Source organism: Primulina tabacum, chromosome 1, assembly GCF_025594145.1.
Source record: "Primulina tabacum isolate GXHZ01 chromosome 1, ASM2559414v2, whole genome shotgun sequence".
In the NCBI taxonomy this organism is placed as follows: domain Eukaryota; kingdom Viridiplantae; phylum Streptophyta; class Magnoliopsida; order Lamiales; family Gesneriaceae; genus Primulina; species Primulina tabacum.
The window spans coordinates 51,363,000-51,380,455 of NC_134550.1; the positions used below are offsets into that span (position 1 = coordinate 51,363,000).

General features: G+C 35.3%; 3 protein-coding genes across 4 annotated transcripts; 2 read left to right on the forward strand and 1 right to left on the reverse strand.

Moving 5' to 3' along the window:
• The first annotated feature begins 2,054 nt into the window (after positions 1-2,054).
• On the forward strand, positions 2,055-10,025 carry LOC142547369 (phenylacetaldehyde reductase-like). Its single transcript, XM_075655630.1, has 6 exons — positions 2,055-2,268; positions 8,056-8,225; positions 8,624-8,815; positions 9,054-9,216; positions 9,473-9,659; positions 9,756-10,025. The coding sequence occupies exons 1-6, from the start codon at positions 2,163-2,165 to the stop codon at positions 9,892-9,894; spliced, it is 957 nt and encodes a 318-aa protein (XP_075511745.1). The 5' UTR covers positions 2,055-2,162; the 3' UTR covers positions 9,895-10,025.
• Positions 10,026-10,664: 639 nt separating this feature from the next.
• On the forward strand, positions 10,665-10,973 carry LOC142512103 (photosystem II 5 kDa protein, chloroplastic-like). The gene has a single exon (XM_075619674.1). It carries the CDS (start codon positions 10,665-10,667, stop codon positions 10,971-10,973), a length of 309 nt encoding a protein of 102 aa, XP_075475789.1.
• Positions 10,901-16,177, reverse strand: LOC142547379 (calcium-dependent protein kinase 8-like). 2 transcript variants are annotated; one of them, XM_075655651.1, is made up of 9 exons: positions 16,088-16,177; positions 15,065-15,615; positions 14,355-14,478; positions 14,095-14,238; positions 13,165-13,317; positions 12,945-13,060; positions 12,661-12,828; positions 12,310-12,540; positions 10,901-12,092 (listed from the first exon to the last, which is right to left on the reverse strand). In XM_075655651.1, exons 2-9 carry the CDS (start codon positions 15,566-15,568, stop codon positions 11,937-11,939), a joined length of 1,596 nt encoding a protein of 531 aa, XP_075511766.1. In that variant the 5' UTR covers positions 15,569-15,615; positions 16,088-16,177; the 3' UTR covers positions 10,901-11,936. The 2 variants fall into 2 exon arrangements, with proteins under 2 accessions (XP_075511766.1, XP_075511757.1); XM_075655642.1 differs by having other exon boundaries at positions 16,028-16,173.
• Between the last annotated feature and the right edge of the window lie 1,279 nt (positions 16,178-17,456).

Genomic DNA, 17,456 nt, shown 5'->3' on the forward strand with positions numbered 1-17,456 from the left:
ATAACATATTAAACTCTTTTCCAATCATAACATATTGTAATGAAAATATTTCAACCGAATACATACACATGAACTTTTTCGTTAATGTATGGTAGAATGATATTATAAAATGAGATTGATAAATGCTGCAATTTAGTGATATTTGATTTAACTAAATGATATCCTTCCAAAATTAAAAGGATTTGATGAGATTTGAATTATTAATTATATTATATGATAAATATATGAGTATTACATTTTATTATGTGATTTTTTTTTATTTTTATCATATCATAATCGAAAACATATGAGGATTAAATATTATTAAGAAATAATGGATTTTAAAAAAATAAGTAAAACAAAAAAATAGAAATAATATTATTTTAAATATCAAATCCAATTCTTCAATGAAATCTACCAAAATATCGAAATAATATATAAAAATTTTAAAATAATAAAGTAATAAAAAAATATAACGTGTTTTTGGTACCAATATCGTACTGAAATCTCCATATCCTACGCAATTTTGGTACAATCCGTATACCAAAATTTTCAATTCAATATTAATACACATTTTTTATCGTAATTTTTCGATATAATATATATTATATAATTTTCAATTCGATATGAATCGAAAAATTAAACCAACATAGTGTTGATGTTTTTGAATTTTCGTTCTCAAAAATACTGGACTGATCACATTATTCTGTACACAACTAGCAATGATGTTTATCCCCACGTAAATTTGTATTGTTGTTGCGCTGTCTTCTTTCACCATGTTTCCATTTTTAACTCTTTAGCACGAGTTTGTATTATTTTATGTATGTTGTGGTAAAATTATGATTTGACAAATGTTTTATTGTTTCAAGGCAAAAACTTATGTGAGACGATCTCACGGGTCGTATTTTGTGAGACGGATCTCTTATTTGGCTAATCCATGAAAAAATATTACTTTTTATTATAAGAGTATTACTTTTTTATTGAATATTGGTAGGGTTGATCCGTTTCACAAATAAAGATTCGTGAGATCCTCTCATAAGAAACATACTCTTGTTTTAATTGCAATTCGATGCATTTTATTTTCCGAATTGTAAATGTAGTTACATTTTAAATTTGAATAATCATCTCATTTAATACTGTTTAAGTGGTATTTTAAATGAATTTTATTATAAATTGGTCAGTAATATATTATATATATACATCAATTTCTTGAAATAAATATCTTGATCATTTTTTTTATAGAGGGGGAAATGAGAATAAATGGGACTGGTGCGATTAGGGGTGGGAAAAAATACCGAAATACCGAAAAATTGTACCGAAAAAATACCGAACTTACCGAAAAAATCGGTATACCGAAAATTGATACCGTACCGAAATTTTCGGTATCAGTACGGTAACGGTATGAACTTTTTTCATACCGAAAATTTGGTATACCGGATGTGCGGTATACCGAATTTTCGGTATCGGTATCGGTATGAAAAAATTCTATACCGATATTTTCGGTACGGTATACGGTACCGTAGTTCGATACGGTATATCGTACCGTACCCACCTCTAGGTGCGACATGTGACTTTCTAAGGCTAAACATGTCACTTGACGTCTATTTTAAATACCAGATTTACATGAAGATCAAATCCGGAAAACAAAAAAAAATGAAGGACCAGTACGGGATAATTGGAAAATTAAGAACTAAATCAGGAACGTCACATAAATCGGTAGGTTTTTGTGAGACGATATCATAAATTTTTATTCGTGAGATTAGTCAACTATATTTATATTTACAACAAAAAAATAATCTTTTGACATAAAAAAATTGACTAATGAGATCGTCTCGCATGAGTTTTTATGTATATTAAAAAAGAGGGGCTATATTAAGAATTATCTGAATAAAAATTATTACAAGAACATATTTTAATAAATGTTAAAAATAGTTAAATGATTTGCTAATCATAATTTAAAGATTTTTAAAAAATTATTAACTATTTGTGAACACAAATTATTGAATGCATGAGTATGCACCCCTCAGTGTAGTCAACAAAGACAGCTGTTAAAAATGGTATCAAAAAAATAAAAAAATGATCGTAACTTGAACAATAAACAAAAGCTGGCTTGAGTAGCTTACGCAGTGACCGCGGTCACAAGAGGAAATCAGGCATCCATTGACAAGAACGAAGATTTAGAGATGAAGACTGTGTGTGTTACCGGAGCATCTGGATACATAGCTTCGTGGCTTGTCAAATTCTTGTTGCAGCGAGGTTACACTGTCAAAGCATCTGTTAGGGATCCCAGTTCTGTAACTTTCGAATTTTCCCCTTATTATTAATTTTTTTGGCGATTTTGTGTGTCTCACATCGTTTGGTGATATGGGCTTTGATTCTTACTTGGTTTAGTGTTTTATTTCTGATTTTTTGAGTTGAAATTTTCTGGATTTTGTGCTAAATAACTATCCGCCAACTTCAAGAAAATTTTCTGCCCAAAGGAAGTTGTTATTTGACATGATAGTTACTATCAGTGTTTGACTGCTGCACCAGAATATCAATTACAAGTTAATCTTTTGTTCAAAGATGAAACATTAATGGAGTGCTCGATATTCTGTTTATGGGGTTTACATTATTTGAATTTATTGATTATTTCATTTGGATATTTGGTTGAGCATATATATTTGGTTTTTGTCCTCTGTTCAGATTTGGCTTCTGCAAATATTTATTTCAACATTAATTCTATTCTTATGTTAAATGACTCTAATTTTAAATCATGACAAGATAATTTATTGATAGTTCTCGGAGTCATGGATTTGGACCTTGCGATAAGGGTTGACTCTCCTCCTGCTATTACGGATAAGAGTACCTATGATAAAAAAGGAGTTTGAAAGGTGGGAGAGATTGAATCGCATGTGTATGATGATCATGAAGAGGGTCATTCCAAAAACATTCAGAGGCACAATGTCTAGCAACATTGCTACGGCTAATGCTTTCCTTCAGGACCTTGAAAAGAGGTTTGCGAAAAGTGAAAAGCCTGAAATTGGTACATTTTCGGCAAGCTTTGTTTTAATGAGGTACATGGGTAAGGGCAACATCGGGGAGTACATTATGGAAATGTCTCATCTTCCTTCAAGGTTGAAAGCACTGAAGCTTGACCTCTCTGAGGACTTGCTGGTGTATCTGGTTTTGATATCTCTTCCTTCTCAGTTTAACCAGTTCAAGGTGAGCTATAACTGTCAAAAAGAGACTTGGTCTCTGAATGAGACCATCTCGCACTGTGTCCACGAAGAGGAAAGGTTGAAGTAAGACAAGATATAAAGTGCTCATTATGCATCTACCTCGAAGGATAAGGGAGCTGAGGATACACAACCTCCGAAGAAACAACAGAAGAATCTTAGTGATTCTCAAAGTTCCGGTTGTTTTTTCTGTGGCAGTGATGGGCATAATAAAAAGCAATGCAGTAATTACCACGCTTGGCGTGCTAAGAAAGGTATGCTTCTGAATATGGTTTGTTCTGAGGTTAATTTAACTTTATTGCCTAAGCACACGTGGTGGATAGATTCTGGGGCAACAACTCACATCAGTGTGTCTATGCAGGGTTTTCTGGATTGCCAAAAACCAAGTGATGCTGAAAGATTCATCTACGTTGGTGACGACAACAAAGTTGAAGTTGAGGCAATAGGAAAATTTAGATTATTGTTACTCGAATATATTTGGATCTTTATGAAACATTTGTTGTACTGTCTTTTAGATGGAATTTGATTTCCATTTCTGCATTGAACAAAGTTGGTTATTCTTGTTCTTTTGGAAATGGAATATTCAGTTTGTTTCTCGATTCAAAATTGGTTGGTTCCGGTTCTTTATCAGGATATGATAATCTTTATTATTTGGATGTTATTGCTTCGTTTGATGAATCAATGCAAACAAGTAGAGGCACTAAAAGAAAATTAACCAGCGAGAATTTAGCTGCGTTATGGTACAAAAGATTGGGTCATATGTCTGAAAAGAAAATAAGAAGACTTGTGGTAGACAAAATTCTCGAACATTTAGATTACACAGTTTTAATAATTGTGTTAATTGTATAAAGGGAAAACAAACCAACAAAAAGATATTTGAAGCCAACAGTGTCAAGCGTCTTAGAATTTATACATACCGATATTTCTGGACCATTCCCTTCGGCTTCTTGGAATGGTCAACAATATTTTATAACGTTCACGGATGATTTTTCAAGATATGACTTCTTCATTTATCTCATTCTTGAAAAGACACAATCATCGGATGTGTTCAAAAACTATAAACCTGAAGTTGAAATCAACTTGGCTGAAAGATTAAAATCATTAGATCTGACCATAGTGGTGAATACTATTGTAGATATGACGGTTCAGGTGAACAACTTCCAGGACCTTTTGCTAGATTCCTAGAGGAATGCAATATTGTCCCACAGTACACTATGTCGGGTTCGCTCACTATGAATGGTGTTGATGAAAGACGAAACAGAACGCTTAAGGACATGGTGAGGAGTATGATCAGTCATTCTACCTTACCAGAATCACTCTGGGGAGAAACACTAAAGACCGCAGCGTATATCCTTAACAGGATTCCAACTAAGGCAGCGACCAAAACCCCTTATGAACTTTAGATGGGTAAAAAGCCTAGTATTAAACATCTGCACGTTTGGGGATGTCCAGCTGAGGCAAGGCCTTACAAGCCTAATGAAAAGAAACTGGACTCAATGACAGTCAGTTGTTATTTTATTGGATGCTCTGGAAGATCCAGGGGATACAAGTTTTATGATCCCACAAGTAAGTCAATTTTTGAGTCAGGAAATGCACGGTTCTTTGAAGCTGTTGAGTTTGTGTGGGAGATAAAGTAAGGGATATTATCTTTGAAGATGAATATGTAAATATTCCCATAAGTGTCTTGGAATTTTATCAGGATCACAATCCTCACTTTGACAAAGACACAATACAGGAAGACAATATTAGAGATCCTCCCATTTTAGATGAACAAACTCAAGCACCTCCAGAACCTATGTCATTAAGGAGATCCACTAGAGAGCGGACAATTGCAGTGCCTGATGATTACATTGTATTTCTTCAAAAACATGAGGCAGACATTGGACCGATGGAGGACGATATTATTAACTTCCGTCAAGCCATGAAAAGTTCTAACTCTCAAAAGTGGAATGATGCTTGAATGAGGAGATAAAGTCCATGATGGACAATGACGTTTGGGATTTTGTCCCATTGCCTAAAGGTACGAAACCCGTTGGTTGCAAATGGATATAAAACCAAAAGGGATTCGAAAGGCGGAAAGATATAAGGCTCGTCTTGTCGCTAAAGGCTTTACACAGAAAGAAGGCATTGACTATAAAGAGACTTTCTCTCCGGTTTCTTCGAAAGACTCTTTAAGGATTATAATGGTTTTGGTGCACATTTCGATCTTGAGCTTCATCAAATAGATGTGATGACTGCGTTTTTAAATGGTGACATTGATGAAATGATTTATATGGTACAACCAGAAAATTTTGTGTCCAAAGACACAAATAATATGGTTTGCAAATTAAAGAAATCCATCTATGGGCTCAAGCAGTCATCTCGACAATGGTATTTCAATTTCATCAAGTGATCATTTCGTTTTGTTTTGATATGAATTTGGTCGATGATTGTGTGTACCATAAGTTCAGTGAGAGTAAGCGTATTTCTGGTTTTATATGTTGATGATATTCTATTCGCTAGCAACGATATAGAGTTGTTGCATGACACCAAGAGATTTCTAGCTAAGAATTTTGAGATGAAAGATCTTGGTGATGCATCTTTTGTGCTGGGTATTCAGATACATCGGGATCGTTCTCAAGGTGCTCTTGGATTATCTCAGAAAGGCTATATCGAGAAAGTTATCAAGCGTATGGGATGCAAGATTGTAAACCAACGGATACCTTGGTGGCTAAGGGACACAAATTTAGTATCAAACAATGCCCAAAGAATGATTTTGAGGAAAAAGAAATGCAGAAGATTCCATATGCATCTGCAAGAGTCTGATGTATGCTCAGGTTTGTATACGTCTAGATATTGCGTATGTGACAAGAATGTTGGGACGATATTTAAGTAATCCAGGAGTAGACATTGGAAAACAGTCAAAAGTGTTTTACGGTACCTATAGAGGACAAAAGATTACATGCTCATATATCGGAGGTTGGATCAGCATGAGATAATTGGGTATACTGACTCCGATTTTGCTGGATGCCAAGATAGTATGAAATCTACGTCGGGCTACATATATCTCCTTGCTGGAGGCGTCATTTCCTGGAAGAGTGCTAAACAGACACTTATAGCCTCTTCCACCATGGCAGCTGAGTTTGTAGCGTGTTATGAGGCATCCAATCATGGAATATGGATGCAAAATTTTGTCACGGGACTGCGCATTGTTAATGGCATTGAAAAGCCACTAAGAATACATTGTGACAATAAATCAGCAGTTATGTATTCCAATAACAACAGGAGCTCGACGAAGTCAAAACATATTGATATCAAGTTTCTGGTGGTTAAAGAAAGAATTCAGTGGAAAGTTGTCTATTGAGCATATCAGTACAAACTCCATGGTTGCGGATCCGCTTACTAAGGGAATACCACCCAAACAGTTTCATGAGCACACTGCTAGGATGGGTATTATGTCAATTGAGGAAATTCAGTTTTAGGGGGAGTTTGTTATTTTAAATGTTTTTCAGTCGTAGACTTTTTCAGTTACATTTATGTAAATTTATTTTCTGCAGAAATAAATTTCAAGTTAAGTCACACTCTGATTATGGTTTAAAGTTTGATCTCAATAAAGTTGAGGGAGGACCAGTTGGAAATAGGTATGTTACGCTCACATTGCATGAAATTTCCATACACGTCAACTTCGTGATCCATTTCATTCAGTTGTGTTGGCATACGTGACCATTGATGGGTCCAGTTACTTTGAGTGTAGCGAAGACTGCTTTAATCCTATTTTGATGTGATTGATGGACCGGATTGGTTATAGATACATTTCGGAATGACGACAATTTTGAGCTCATAAGATTATTTTCACAAACTTAATTATAAGGTTGCACATATAGCCCAAGTGTAAGATTGTTGGATAGATTTTATCTATATGGGTTTCTATGTGAATAATTATGCGTTGTGGATTGTCTATTAAGTTAAGCCCAAAATAAAGTGATCAACTAAGTTTTTGAGTTATTGGGCTTTAATCTATCTAATAGGTTGTCGGTCTTTAATGTGTAGAGACATAAGTGTAATTTATATTTTATAATGGGTTAAAACAGAAATATCAGAAGATAATTATAAACATTATCTATATATAAGGGTTATGGTCCCCAGATCACGCTCTATCACGTTCTCTATTCTCTTCCCCATTAACAAAATAGTTTAGAGGAGAAAACTAAAGGTTTCTCTCAAGGAAAGAGCGCGTAGATCTGGAATATCAATACACGTTCTAAAGAATTCAGGATTATGGCTTCAGGTACGCTTCCGCTTAAGTTTGCAGTCAAATTCTTAATGATTTAGCATGATGGATTCTGCAGTTAACAAGTATGAGGCGAAATATGGGGTTTTAAAACAAGCTTTTTTTTTAATGAGGGAACCGCTCCCCTCGTTCTCCTCTGGGTTCGCCCTGATTACCGTGTAGTGACACTAAATGAAGAACCTTGGATAGATCTTTAAGTTGAACGCTAGACTATTTCTCTTGTATATTTTTATTATACTTTATTCTACAAGTAAATAAGTTTTGCCTTATGTTTCATGTGTTAATGAGGATAGCTTCGATGCTAGGGTAGATCCAGTGGCCAGGGGCACATTTTTTCATGTTATGTAAGGATTGGTCTACGCCAGGGGTAGCATCTACTATCCGTCCATAAGACACTGTGTGTGTGCGGCCCGGGGGTGTGGATTGGGGTTGTCTTACAGGAAGAAATACGGATTAAAATTTGATGCATTTACAAGTTAATGTCACAATTTGTGAAAAGTGAAGAAGTCGAGCTGTATTTTTGAACTGTTAAAGTTGCATCAGAATCTTGCTGTTGATGACATATTGACATTCTTGAATGATCTGCAGATGATCCTAATAAAACACAGCACTTATTAGCACTTGACGGGGCCAAGGAGAGACTTGAATTGATAAAAGCAAATCTACTGGAAGAAGGGTCTTTTGATGCCGTCGTTGATGGATGTGATGGCGTTTTTCATACCGCGTCTCCTTTTTACCATGGAGTCACAGATCCACAGGTTAACTGCCCCTTTTATTTTTTCATTCACTTGGTGTGGCCGTTTATGAAAGAATATGCACTACTCAGGTGAAACCAAAGAAAAATAGGATTCCATGATTATGGAAGCATTAGAGGTATCAAAATGGCCACATAATTGTGGAACCATATTTTATTAAAAAAAAAAGTCCTAGAATTAAGAGGGAAATCAAAGATGGGAAGTCACCTTGATTGTCACTTGAATGGTACATAAAAAAATTTATGGTCTGATAGAATAAAATATAAATGAAGCTTGTGTTGGTCAGATTTAATTTTATATTTTAATAGTTTTTTTTCCCAACATATTTACTACTACCTATCAGCTGACTTCATTGTGTTCAGCTAGCATTTGCATATTAATTCAGCTTTCACTTCCATCAGGCAGAATTGATTGATCCTGCACTAAAAGGGACACTCAATGTGCTTCGCGCATGCGCTAAAGCGCCATCAGTAAAAAGGGTTATTTTAACATCTTCTATGGCTGCCGTTGCTTTCAATGGTAAACCTCGATCGCCGGAAGTTGTAATCGATGAGACATGGTGGTCTGACCCAGAATTTTGCAGGCAAGCGCAGGTGAATCTTCACTTTCTATATTTGTTGTGAGAAGCCTCGATCTTGTTAGTAAGGATCTAGCATTGTCACCTTTTTTGTTTCAGTCACTAGAACCATGTCCCTGTTTTAATCGAAACTTTGAAACGAAATGTGATTCTTTGCATTCATGTTTATAACTTAAGTGTGTGACGATCTTGTTTTTCGGGAGATAAGTAAATTAACTTTCTTATCACCTTCTTTGGTCAATTCGTTTCTATAGCAATGGTATGTTCTTTCAAAGACATTGGCTGAGGATGCTGCCTGGAAATTTGTGAAAGAGAAGGGAATTGATATGGTTACCATAAACCCAGCTATGGTAATTGGTCCACTATTGCAGCCAACCCCGAACACAAGTTCTGCTGCGATCTTGAGCTTAATAAATGGTATTTTTTTCCTTCTCTCTTTTTGAATTATGCCACCGATACAGAGACATCTACCAATTCAGGATGGCTAAAAGTCGAGGACGAAAAATAGAGCATTGCCTAAAGTGCTAAACATGGATGTAAGACCGGGGCCTTTACAACATCCAAGATAAAGTAACATTAGGACCTAAGCAACACCATGAAAACCAGAATCAAATTCTTGTTCCTAAATACAACCTTTTGATTTTATACTCTCTGTCTGTCTTTGAATGTGCAGGTGCAGATACATACCCAAATGCTACCTTTGGATGGGTAAATGTCAAAGATGTTGCAAATGCACACATTCTGGCATTTGAAAACCCTTTGGCCAGTGGAAGATATTGCATGGTGGAGAATGTCGCACACCACTCAGATATTGTGGAAATATTGCGTGAGCTGTACCCAACCTTCCACCTTCCTGAAAAGTGAGTCTTACTTGTTTTACATACGTTTTTTTTTGGCATTTGAACAATATAGGATCACGCAATTCTTTCTTTTTTGGAAATTGTGCTTGGATGCAGGTGTGCTGATGACAAGCCATTTCCACCCAAGTACCAGGTCTCAAAAGAGAGAGTTAAAGGCTTAGGCATTGAGTTAGTTCCTCTTAAAGATGGCATCAAGGAAACCGTGGAAAGCTTGAAGATGAAGAATTTCTTTTAATGCTGTTTGATTTGATTGCTCTGTGCATGTTCTAGCGAGAAAACACAGTAAACCTTTACACAACCATTTGTACAATAAACAGAACACAAAATTGTGTCGCATTAACTGTGGCTTAAACTGGAAATTCTGTTTTTTTTTAAAAAGTCACCGAGTTCATTCGACCGGTATGCTAATTCTTGATTCTTAAAAAATCCTCTCGCCTACTCAATCAGTCAAGTCTCTATTCATTTTCACTATTCCTTCATCTATTTTTCGATGTTTATCGAGTCCGTCCATTCTTCTTGATAATGAAACGTTTTCAATCCAATATATTATCCTACATGTTACGTTTACAGTATTCAAGATAATTTTGTATGTTTCGATTTTCCATTGATTTTCATTGAGATAACTGAAAATTTCAAACTAAGAAATACCAAATCTTATACCTTTTAGATTTTATCGTCAAAATATCTTAATTCTCATGTGGAAAAATGTTTTATTGATTCAAAAAAAAATTGGTAATTTTAAGGATAAAACGAAAGGGAATTTGTGGACACTAAAACGAAAAATCGAAGCCACCTTGGACTCTTGGAACCACCGATATTTTCTTCTACAGATAGAGATCCACACATGGCACCACACAATTGGAAGCACTTATCAATTCAAGATAAGAAAATGGATCACAATTGTATGAATCACTAATATTATAGTGTAGTGTGTAATATCCATTGGCACACTCCATTTTTTACTACCAACCAACACCCCACATTCATCCCATCTGTAGCATTGCAATGGCTTCCATGACTGTGACAGCCTCTTTCTTGGGTGGCTCCGCATCCACCAAGCAGCTCCCCGCCACTCCCCGCCGTGACACCTTCGTGGTGAGAGCCTCGAGGGAGACAGAGAAAACGGCCTCGAACGAGAATGAGGATAGCATCAGCACTAGGAGGGACTTGATGTTTGCTGTGGCTACGGCCGCTGCGTGCTCCGTTGCTAGAGTTGCGCTGGCAAATGAGCCGAAGTCAGGGTCTTTGGATGCCAAGAAGAAATATGCGCCTATTTGTGTCACCATGCCCACCGCGAAAATTTGCCACAAGTAAAATGCTTTACATAGATATCTTGTTGATCCATCACCAATCGTGATTCTTGTAAAATCTATATTAATCTCGTGCTTGTTGTGTTCTTGGCATTTTTCAAGTTTTAGTTTGATGCAATGGCACCGAGAAATGTGGATAATTGAAATCAGGAAATGAAAACTGGGGAATTTGTCCAATAATCATTTCCAGTTTCCAATTTCCAAATATGCATAATCCTAGCCGTTCTGCGTAGAGTAACCGAAAAAATCAAACTGATAAAACTTCAAATCTTCTCTTTGTGGATGTTTTGCCATAGCCTGGCTTCAACATCTTAAAATTGGTGACGCTCCAATCGCCTCCAGGGAGAGGATTGACACGGCCTCTCCAAGATGTAATCTTCTATTTGAATTTCAGAACCACATGGATGAGGGTACATCATAGTTCTCAGAAAATTTAATGAACCAAGAAAATTCCCACCTGCTTGGGGCTCAAAATCGATCCCTGAAGATCGAAAATTCAAGTGCATAGTCTCATAAAAGTGAAGGGTTCGTTAGCACCAACTTTAGTCTGAAATTTTAATGTTCTTGCTTAGTTTGAAATACTGACAGGACACAGATTGCACGATACGATAACAACACAAATTTCAATTCTCAATTCTCCAAACAAGGGTACGTCTCTGTGGTGTGTAGACAAAAGTAGAATCCAGTTGTTAATATTTTCAGATATAGCAGACAGCAGTCCGCAGTTTGCATATATACAGATAGGATGTACATGGTTTAAAACTTCCAGATACTTAAGAATTAAACAACTCGACCTAAATACGTACAGCCAACGCACCTTAGCCTGATGATGCTAATGAGTCCCCTCTAGCGCACGGAGAGGAAAAATAAGTGAAAGGTAAATAATGAAAAAGCAACGAGAAAAAATACCAGGGAACAGCCATTTTAGGATTAAATTCCCCGTTTAATTTCTGTGGTCTTTACCAGTTTATCGACCCTCGTTAGCAAAATGTACAGAACCATCCCTCATTAACTTCAAGCTGAGACTGTTGAATCTTTCACGAGAATATTGTCTTGATGCTTTTCTCCAATCAGTGCCGGCCTTCATCATTGCAGCAAATTCTTCATAACTTATACGGCCATCCTGCAAATCAAAATTATAAGACTGATAAATAATATATATGCTAACAAACAGATCCAGGAGGATCCACGAATTCAATGCTGAGGGGCGGCCAGATGGCACAGCAAAGCTGCACAAGGGGGGCAAAATGGGGCTTAAAATTTCACAAAACACTCTCATTAAAGAAGAGCATATATATGTTAAAGGAAAAGCATATATACATATACATGCGTTAACATACCTTATCTGCGTCAACATCATGCATGATAGCACTGATAACTTCCTCGGTATTGGCATCACCATCATCACTCAAAGCATCTCGAAGCTCTTCAATCTCAATATATCCACTCTTATTTCGATCAAAAAAGGAAAAAGCCCTGTGTAGGTGCTCATCGTTCGCCATCTTTCTAAGATGCACAGATACCGCAACAAATTCCCCGTAGCACAAAGTTCCATCTCCATCAACATCAGCCTGTGCAATATGGTCCCCAAAGGGCAGAAAAAGGGCCAGTGATAGAATATTCAAACAACACAACCCGTACATAAAGTAAAATCAAGAATTAAAATGGGTATGATGGAATATAATTCTTACAGCTTCCATTAGAATCTGAAGATCAACATCGGGTATCTGATGACCAAGCTTTTGCAAACCAACTCTAAGTTCTCCAAGGTGAATTTTACCCTTCTTCCCTGAGTCCATCATCTCAAATGCTTCCTTAATTCCCGCCACTTCCTCCACCGACAAGTGCTCCGCCACGATCTGCATGTGCAAAACAATCCCAGGGAATTAACAAAGAAGTCTTAAATTTGAAATACATTCTCCTTTTGGGGGATGGACGGGAGTCGAATAATTATGTTGTGCATGTAGTCATGTACCCTCAGAGCCTTTTTCTTGAGCTTATTCATCATAGAAAATTGTTTGAGCCTTGATTTCACAGTCTCACCCAACGATACATTTGGTGCCGTCTTCGCATTTTGTAACCAAGGATGCTCTGCATTCAAATAAACAAAAAACATGAAAATGTACTTCTACTTTGCCTCCCCATTCATTATAAGCACAAAACATCAATTTCTAATACACCCAAGAAAGTATCACCAAGAACTCGCTGAGCTGTGAGACGCCGGTTGGGGTCTGGATCAAGCATTTTTTTTATGAGATCTTTTGCATTATCAGATACCTTTGGCCAAGGATCCCTTTTAAAATCAACTACAGATCTAATAATTGCTTGTGCCACTCCTTGCTCAGTTTCTGCACAGTCACATTATGCCTTCTCAGAAATTAACTAAAAAATAACAAATGACCAGCCAATACGACTAGTGAATATACCAACTAACACAAAATCAAGCACACAATCCAACAAATTAGGTTCTTCTGCTTCTCATATAAGTTCCTGAATCCCCTTAGCAAGGAACATGACTCCTTTTGTCAAAAGTGGTTTGAAGAAGTAGAGATAAATGCTAGGAAAATAAACAAACATTTCGAAGCATAGAATTCCACTGCAAATGAGATGCAAATGCAATAAATGAGACTAAGAGGAGCAAAAAAATATTGATTTTCAAAGTCTGCCATTAGATGAATAAATTCAACACCTTGGACAAATAAACCATTAGCAAGCCACTTGCACATGTCCTTAGCTCTATTTTGGTTTATTAATATTTTCAGATTAAATTAAGAGGGCACAAAACTTTGGATTTAAATCTAGAAATCAATTCTACATCACCATAAAAATTTGAATCTTTATGCTTTAGATGCATAATAATCAATCACATATTGATTTCTTTAGCGATTTATATTCTGTATTTCAATTTGTACAAACACAATTGAACCGAACCAAGTGAATTTCTTGTAGCTTAAAAGTCTGGCACCAACATCTAATGATTATGGTATTGCACATTATAGGACAGCTTAATTAGACTCTTATATTAATTTTGAACTATAATTCACAGAGCCTTATAGCGTATACAGCATTTTCTACATTAGCTTAAGACTTGGAAACAGTAGCAGATAAAAACCACCACAACAAACCTGCCCAGAAAGGAGGAACACCGCAAAGAAGAATATAGAGGATAACTCCAGCACTCCAAACATCAACCTCTGGGCCATAATTGCGTTTTAGAACCTCCGGAGCCATGTAGTAAGGACTTCCAACAATCTCATTGAACCGCTCACCTAAAGAATGGTGAAATAAGACAATGCGAAAGGAAGAAAATGTTAGCCCCGGATAGGCAAGAGAAAGAGGTCAAACTTCAACAAGAAAACAGATTTAGATGATGACGTTTGCATACCATGTTTGAAGAAAACGGACAACCCAAAGTCAATAGTTTTTATGGGAGCTGTTTCTTTCTTATTAGCAAAAAGAAAATTTTCTGGTTTGAGATCTCGATGTATCACTCCATGCTGGTGGCACATCTAGGCATAATTAAGAGGAACTAGGAAATAAGTAAGATAATCATACAAATCTATATGGTAGAAACTAAAAAGACAAAAAAAGAAGAAAAATATGATCATCATCTGCAATAACATAAAGGTTAAACAAAATGAAGAAATTCAACTACAACACCTCCAAATAAGAAAAGCCATGGTAGAAAAAATTTACTGTGTGTGTACCAACCAAATCCAATTACGAGTTTGAAAGAATAGGCATGCTCCAGAACTCACACTGAAGGAAAAAAAACACAATATAGGATGCATAAAATCATGAAGCTTGTATTGACTGAAACTTTTGATGATCAAAGTTCAAAATTTGTAATCGGTAACAAAATAATAGCAACATTATGTCCTGACTTGCAAGGTTTTAAAGTAAAATTTTCATGTGGTGTGAATAACCTCTCATGCAAGCAACACAGAAAAGTTAGTTGTTTTGGACAGAGTACAGAAAACTCATTGAAAAAAGCACGGAACAAATACTTCCATAGACACATCATATGAAGACAAATGAATACAAAAATTCAAGCCATTCCAATTGAATTGAGAATTATTTTTGTTGCAATTTAACCTGAACAACTTCCACAATGGTCTTCATCACAGCCGCAGCTGCTCTCTCTGTATAATGTCCCCTTGCTACAATCCGATCAAACAATTCACCACCTTCACAAAGCTCCATGACTATATTTATAGCAGTATCATCCTCATAAGTGTCTTTCAAGCTAACGATATTCGGGTGCTTAGGCATCTGCTTCATGATCTCAACCTCCCTTCTAACATCCTCAATATCCACTGATGTCCTGAGCTTCTTCTTTGATATCGACTTGCAGGCGTATTTTTCACCAGTCACCAATTCAGTGCATAAATATGTGATCCCAAATTCACCTCTTCCGAGCTCACGTCCAAGATCATATCTTTCACTAATATCGTGTCCAGTTGGGTCTTTCAACACAACAAGCTTGTCCGTAACCCCAGATCCATGATTTCCACCATAATCAATTGAAAAAGGGTTTGGTCTATTCTTCTTTTTCTTCTTCTCCTCAGAAAAACCAGGAGTCGTACAGCAATTTCCCATGATTTTAGAACAATCTAATCTTGATGCTTAGAATAAAAATATAACCCCTGAGATTTTATCAAAGTACACCAAGAAATCATGTCAAGAAAAACTCGGTCCAACATTTCAGCTGCCTAAATAACAGGAAAAACCAATATAAAAATATAACTACCAAGCTTCGTAACACGTACTCAGATTTGACCATGATCCAATAAATGAAAATTACATTAAAAAATTTGAAAAAAAAAAATCTATCTTCAACGGTAAATAAATCGGTATCCCATGAAGGAAATCTCCAAAATAATCCATGAATCGATTCATCTGACCTTAGAATAAAAAAACACAACATAATTTCTCTCACATGTATAAACACCAGGCAAGAATTAAACTATCAAGAATCAAAGGGAAGCCATAGGCCATGCCACAGAACAAACAAACAAAAAGAACAAAAATGCAGGGAAACAAGAAGAAAACCCCCACCTCGAATGCAAACTATTCTTCGGACTCTTGATCACGAGAATAGAAATGAGCAATAAAAACCTCAGATTTGAAATGAATGAATCGGTGAAGGTGTGAATCTGCCATGTGAAGAGAGAGAGGCCCAAAAATTCCTTCGCAGAGACTTCTCTCTCTCTAAATTTCACATTTCTTGTGTAAATTTGTAACTTTTAACCCCACCAATTTGACTTTTCCCAAAAAAAAAAATTTACTATTTTTTCATATAAATTAAATCATATTGGGTTCTAATTAAATATATATATATATATATATATATATATATTCTATTTTATTAAGATCGATGACATGATAGTAACCATCTAGTAAAGACATCAATTTTTTCTTGTAATTTTGCCCTTATATAATACTAATATTACAATTTTATTTTTATTTTTTTATTTAAAAAATTCAAATATCAATTTATTCCCTTCATAATTTGTCAAATTTCATTTTAGCTCATCGATAATAATAAAAAATACTGTACATACACGCATCGCGTGTGCAGAATAACTAGTATATATACATATATGTGAAATGCTCTCTATTTTTAATTATTCAAACTTGGGTTCTTTTTATAAAATTTATAGATTATGATTTTCAAATGAAATTAGTAATGGAGTTGAAGTAGTGAGGGAAGATTATAAGGAATCCTACCAACTATTTTGTCACCCAAATGCCATTTCATTATTTCATAAGAAATATCACAAAAAGAAAAAAAATAAATAATAAAATGATGATATTTATTTTTACTAGCGCATTATTTAATTTTAACATATTATATAAAATTACGATATTTCATTTTTTTGAATTTATTTAGCCTGGGACATCACGAGTTTTTTATGAATGTAAATAAATTTATGTTTTAGGCTCATGATTTGTCAAACACTTCTAGAAGCAAACTCCACGTGTGCCAATATAGCCCACCACTTCCAAAAGAGTCAAATTTCGATTTCGATTAATTCAACGCCTCAAATAAAATAAAGAAATTTATAGTTTTCAATTAAAACATATAAACTATAACTGCTTTAAAATCATATAACAGTCTAAACAATACATGTCGATCGATATTTTTAAATTTTTTCCTAATTTTTCGTTTAAATTAAATTTTTTTTATTCGACTTATATTCGATACGATACTAAATGTTTTGGTGGACGTTAATACGTTGGGAGGTGTGACTTCGACTGTTGTAGGGATGTAATTGTTATTTTGTGCATGGCCACATACTTGCATGTTTGACATAGTTACGTCGTCCTCATTTGATGGAACTTCCAGAAATTGAGATATATATATATATATAAATATATATATATATATATTATCTTGCAATATTTTTAAAGTAGTTCAACGACATTTTTAATTGTGGAACAACACACAACCACATAAAGAGAAGAAATCAAGAAAATGATGACG